Source organism: Rhodamnia argentea, chromosome 10 (assembly GCF_020921035.1).
Source record: "Rhodamnia argentea isolate NSW1041297 chromosome 10, ASM2092103v1, whole genome shotgun sequence".
NCBI classification, from domain to species: Eukaryota; Viridiplantae; Streptophyta; class Magnoliopsida; order Myrtales; family Myrtaceae; genus Rhodamnia; species Rhodamnia argentea.
Window position 1 is genome coordinate 4096899 of NC_063159.1, and position 5936 is coordinate 4102834.

Here is a 5936-nt window from a genome sequence, read left to right on the forward strand (position 1 = left end):
TGATTTGATGCACGGAAAATGTCTGCATAGTCTTTTTTTTTTTTTTTTGGAAAAAATATATTCTCAAAAAAAGGAAAGGGAAAAAGAGAACAGAGAAAGGATAGCGATTTGAAAAGATTATAGAAAAAAAAAAAAAAGAGAGTGGGAAATCAAAACCGGACTTGAGGAACAACGCTCCGGGCGGAGAGCTATCTTAATTCCGGAGAGCGGATAGAGCAAACCCGGGTTCCAAACAGGTGGCCCCCAGGGAGCCTAGGAAGGTACTAGGACTGACCTCGGGGAAAGGAGAGGGAACGGTAGGGGCAGAAGTGGGATTTCACCTCAGCGGGCGCCCCGAGAAGAGGAGGAAAAAGCGCCCTGGAGAAAATGAACTCTCACTTACAACCCCACCCCCACATAAAGACAGAGAGAGAGAGAGTGTGTTTTTCTCCTGTCTTCATTGAAGTCCCGCTTTTAATAAATCATAGTATCATTGATGATAAACTCTATTTTTTTTTCCAAAAATGAAAAAAAAAATAGAAATATATAAATTCGACGAGTCCTCCTTTCAATGAGGCGGCTAATTAAGTGTTCGGGGACGGCTTTCACGCACCACGACAGGCCCGCCTCTTCGGGCGATCATCTTAAGGGTCTATTTTCCCGTGCCGGCCTGACTATGTTATCGTTCATTTGGGCGATCCTCCGACCAAAGGCTTTTGCGCCCGTGATCGCGGCCGACGAGAGGAGCGAACCTTGTTGCTATTCGAACCATCCATCTTATTATTACGTCGGAATAATTATAACTAGTCTTTGTTAAAATTTCTTTTAGAATAATAAGACAATTTTAAGATTCTCTTGTATCAGTGAAAACATAAAAACTTCTATCGTGTATATATATGTATTTAGAAGGTCGTGATAATAATAATTCATTATTATGATGATGATAAAATAAGTACTTGCTGTATCCTTTCGTAATAATAATAATGCAAGTTTTAAATAAGGAAAAATTAATAAGAAGGTTAATGGGGATTATTAATGAAATGTTAAATTTGAGGTGTAATTAAGGATAAAGATGCTATATATATATAAATGGGAAAAAGATTGAGTTAATTTTCTCTCTCTATATCTCTCTCTCTCTTTAATTAACCCGTTGCTTCTCTATCATTATTTTGACATTCGCTTTTTTCTCTTTCTCCATCTCCTCTCCCTCTTCACTGTCCTGTCCGTTGGAGCCCCGAACAGTTCACGCACACTCTCTCTCTCTAAAAAGCTAAAACCCCCCCAGCCTTCGCCTTCTTCTTCTTCTCTCTCGAGATTTCTCTCTCTCTCTCTTACTTGCTCTGCCCGTGCTCTCTCAGAAACCCAAAAAAGAGAGCTTGAACATGAGCTGCGGTGGAGTGGGGACCAAGCACCACCGCCGGTTATGAATCCCACGACGGAGCCTCCTCCACTGCCACTGCCACTGCCACTGCCACTGCCACTGCCACAGCTCCAGCCGCCGCAGCCCCCACTGCCCCACCGCCCCTCCACCTCCTGCGACCGCCACCCCGACGAGCACTTCACCGGCTTCTGCCCCTCATGCCTCTGCGAGCGCCTCGCCGTCTTGGAACCCTCCTCCTCCTCCGCCTCCGCCTCCGCCTCCTCCTCCCGCAAGCCCCCTCCCTCCTCCTCCTCCGCCGCCGCCTCTGCCCTTAAGGCCATCTTCAAGCCCTCCTCCTCCTCCTCCTCCAAGCCCCCGGCTCCGTCGTCCGCCTCGGCCTTCCTGCCGGAGCTCCGGCGCACGAAGTCGTTCTCGGCTTCGAAGAACGAGGGTTTCTTCTCCGGCATTTTCGAGCCGCAGCGCAAGTCCTGCGACGTCAGGGTTCGGAACACGCTCTGGTCGCTGTTCGGCCTCGACGACGAGCGGAACCCGTCGAAGCGGGACTCGACTCGGAGCAGTAATTCGGAGGCTGCCCAGGCCAAGAACTTGGGCTCGTCGGCTGTCCGGGGTCCGGTTCTCGAGTCCAAAAAAGAGGACGAAGAAGCAGGAAGCGATTATTTGCAGAGCAAGGAATACATCGTTCACCACGACCAAGAGGGAGACGAAGCGAGCGAGATTAGGGCTTGGGAAGAGTCCAATGTAGCACCTGCTCCTGTTGAAAACAGAGTGCAGGAGATTGTTGAAGAAGAAGAAGAAGAAGTGGAAGAGGAGGAGGAGGAGGAAGTTGAAATTGAAGAAATAGCAGAGCCTGAGCTCCAAGTTGTGCCAGAAGAAGAGGTAAAGACCATGAAAGATCACATAGATCTCGATTCTCAAGCTAAGAAATCTTCCGGGAGAGACTTCAAGGAGATCGCGGGTAGCTTCTGGTCTGCTGCTTCGGTCTTCAGCAAGAAATGGCAGAAATGGAGGCGGAAGCAGAAGATGAAGAAGCGAGACAACGGTAGTGGCTCCGCCACATTGCCCGTCGAGAAGCCCATCGGCCGCCAATTCCGAGAAACCCAGTCTGAGATCGCCGATTATGGGTTCGGCCGGAGATCCTGCGACACCGACCCCAGGTTCTCGCTCGACGCAGCCCGCATTTCCTTTGACGCAGCACGGATGTCCTTCGACGACCCGAGATATTCATTCGACGAGCCGAGGGCCTCGTGGGATGGGTACTTGATTGGGAGGTCCTTCCCGCGGATGCCCACGATGGTATCCGTCGTGGAGGATTCTCCTGTGCACGTCTCCAGGACCGACACCCAGATTCCAGTGGAGGAGCCAGTGAATTGTATCAATGAGGGAGAGTCTCTCCCTGGCGGATCGGCACAGACCCGCGATTACTACTTGGACTCGTCTTCTCGGAGGAGAAAGAGCCTTGACCGGTCGAATTCCATCAGGAAGACGGCGGCTGCGGTGGTGGCGGAGATCGATGAGTTGAAGTCCGGTAAGAATGCGAAAGTCTCCCCTGCAACTGCTGATTTATTCCAAGGGAGCAAACCAATTGTTGGGGATCGAGAGTCGAGGGATTCAATCTCCAATTCGAACTCCCTGAGAGACGACTCGGACATGTTTGACCTTGCATTTAGGGACAATGCGTCCATTGTGAACAATGGCGACCAAAAGGGGTCGAAGAAATCGAGGAGATGGGGCAAGGGTTGGAGCATTTGGGGGTTTATACACAGGAGAGGGGGGAACAAGGATGAGAACGACGATAGGTACAGCAGATCGAACGGGGTCGAGAGGTCGTTCTCTGAGTCGTGGCCGGAGCTGCGAGGCGAGCATAACGGGGACTTCCGGGGCAGTTTCAATCGTAAGGTGTTTAGGAGCAACAGCAGCGTGAGCTGCAGGAACTCGTCCTACAACCATCTTGTTGGCGGGTCTTTCGGGAGCATCCGAAAGAACTTGTTCGAGACGAACGGGCACAACGGCAAGAAGAAGCGGGACGAGTTTGTCCTGGAGCGGAACCGCAGCGCTAGGTACTCGCCAAACAACCTCGACAACGGGCTGCTGAGGTTTTACTTGACTCCGCTGCGGGGGAGCCGGAGGAGCGGCGGCGGGTCGGGGAAGGGCAGGGCTAATCAGGCCCATTCCATTGCAAGAAGCGTTCTGAGATTGTACTGAATTGAGCTGGGGGAAGAAAAGAAAGATGGTCTTCTCCATAAGGCAGTTCCCCTTTTTTGGTTAGTGGTGTTAAAATTTTTGCTTCATTTGTTGTGTAAACCTCACCCTCCAACACATGCCTGAGCTCTGTGTCTTGTTCTTGGTGGTTGGTTAAGGTAAAAGGAAGAAGAAACAAGAGAAAGCACCTAAAGATTGTTGCTTTGTTGCTATTCCTGTGATCAGCGTGCTTCCTTCAGTTGAAATAATCAAAATTCTTAAGTCTTTACTCTTTCTGAATTTCCTAATCATGCTTTACAATCTCTTCGTGGAATGATTGCTGGTGAACTTATCACCTTTCCCAGAAAAGGGGTAGACATGAAGAATATGAGTTCGGATGTATTCAAGATGTTACGTGCTGTCTGTGTTGGAGACAAGATTGGTTTGGTCCTGTCTCTTTTGGGGCAAGAGCGTTGTCTTACTCAAGAAGCAGAACCACAGCAGAGGAGCGTGGTGGTGGGATGACTGGTGAAGTTGGGCGTGGCTTCAATAATCGATGAATGAGGTTTTTGTCATCTTATGCGTGTTTTGATGAGTACTCCAAAGAAAAATTGTCGGATCGTTCCCACCTGGTTTATGCAATTCGTCTCAGAATAAGCCCTGTGCAAGAAAGGGACACTGCCCATTTTGTTTTGCCTTGTTCCCTTTTGGATCTTTCTTTATTCAATCTGCGACAGCATTTGACATGGCACTGTGTATGGCAACTCTGTTTTTACATCTCCTCTGTTCACCAACCTCAACAAGACGGTGTCAGCGATTCTGGGATTGTGCCAGCTGCTGGCGAGAATTTGATTCTTTACCGCAGGAATGGGGGGCCAAGCATGCTCGGTGAAACATGAAGAGGAGGAATGAACTGGGGGCGGGGTAATAACTGGGTACTACCTATGTTTTGGTCTTGATGTTGTAATTCTTACCACCTCCCTCGACTCGCTACTCGATCGGAGCTTGAATCGACTGATTTACAGGGGAAGTTTCGGTTGAAATCGAACTCGGGTTTGTTTCGGAATTCGAATGCTTAGAGACATGTTCAAGAAACGTAGCTTTTTGTTATGTCCATGAAGTTTAATCAGTCGATCGTAGGCTACTCAAGTGAAATATCTTCTTTATATTGATCGGTAGTGTTACGAGAGGTCACCACATTGCATCTTATGTGATTATTGTCGTGGGAAAATTCCAAAAATTCCCTTGAAGTGGCGTTGATTTCTTAAAGTTTCCCATGTTTCAAAATGAAAATTGTTAGTTTGGGACTACTGTCAATTATTTTCGATCATAAGATCTTCTAATTAATGATGATGTGTAGATCTATAGTTGAGATTCTACATGAGAGAACTATTGGGGAAGCATTTCCCTTTCAAATATGGAAGGTGATAGCTTGACATTTTATAAGACTATCAGTTATTTGTGACCACAATATCTCTAAATCAATGAGTGATTTATGCAAAACACCCCGAGCGAGACAATTTTGTCCCAATGAACTCATTGATTCCACTGTTGGTAGAATTTAAGGGAGGTTCATGACCATGTGCTCGTCACACGCACTTCTCGCCCCTTTCTCAAGTGCATTTCGGCCAGAAAATTTCGGGATAAAGACATTATAAGTGTCAAAAGTTTCGTATCAATGCTCACCTTAGTGTAAAAAATTTTCGCCAGCTCACTTAAGTGCCAAATCGAAGAAAAGCTGATCACTTAAGTGTCTTTGGCGACAAATTTCAGCTAGAAGTCTTATGTGGCTTTTTTAATTAAGTATTAACGTCTACGTGGAATTTTTTTTTTTATTATAAATTACGTGGCTATCTTGATAAGATGGTGATTCAGACGTGGCTTTTTCTTAAAAATATATCCAACGTGGAATTGATGAACTCCTTTTCTTCAACCTACTTTCTCTCTCTTCTCTTCCATCTGCAGCCATCGTCACCAACCTTCATGCCTCCTCCCGTCGTCGCCCCCTTACAAAAGTGGAGTCACCGGCCGGTGCTACATCCAGGCCGACAATGCCGCATGTCCAAGTCGAGCCGCCCCTCTGTTGTCTTGCTGTCCATGACCGATGCCTCCAAATTTTGCGCGACCGAATTCCAAATCTGGATATTTCTTCACTCGCGGCCATGGCTCTACATCTATATTAGTAATTTTCACTTGCCATCGTTGTCGTTGCTCGCGACCATGGTCCAAGACTAGTCGTCCCACATTATGTCCCAAGCATTCTCGAAGCTTCGCGTTCTTCACCCCCCTACCGATTCTCCATCTCTACTAAGGCCGATCATAATGGACCGATCGAATCGGGAACCCCTTAGTCCTAACCGAAATGAACGGGCTAGTCCAGTTCTCAATTCCATAAATT

At 47.7% G+C, this 5936-nt stretch overlaps 1 protein-coding gene across 1 annotated transcript; it reads left to right on the top strand.

Moving 5' to 3' along the window:
- Nucleotides 1-1264: 1264 nt before the first annotated feature.
- On the top strand, nt 1265-3820 carry LOC115745748 (protein OCTOPUS). Its single transcript, XM_030681313.2, has one exon. It carries the CDS (start codon nt 1403-1405, stop codon nt 3560-3562), a length of 2160 nt encoding a protein of 719 aa, XP_030537173.1. The 5' UTR covers nt 1265-1402; the 3' UTR covers nt 3563-3820.
- The last annotated feature ends 2116 nt before the right edge of the window (nt 3821-5936 follow it).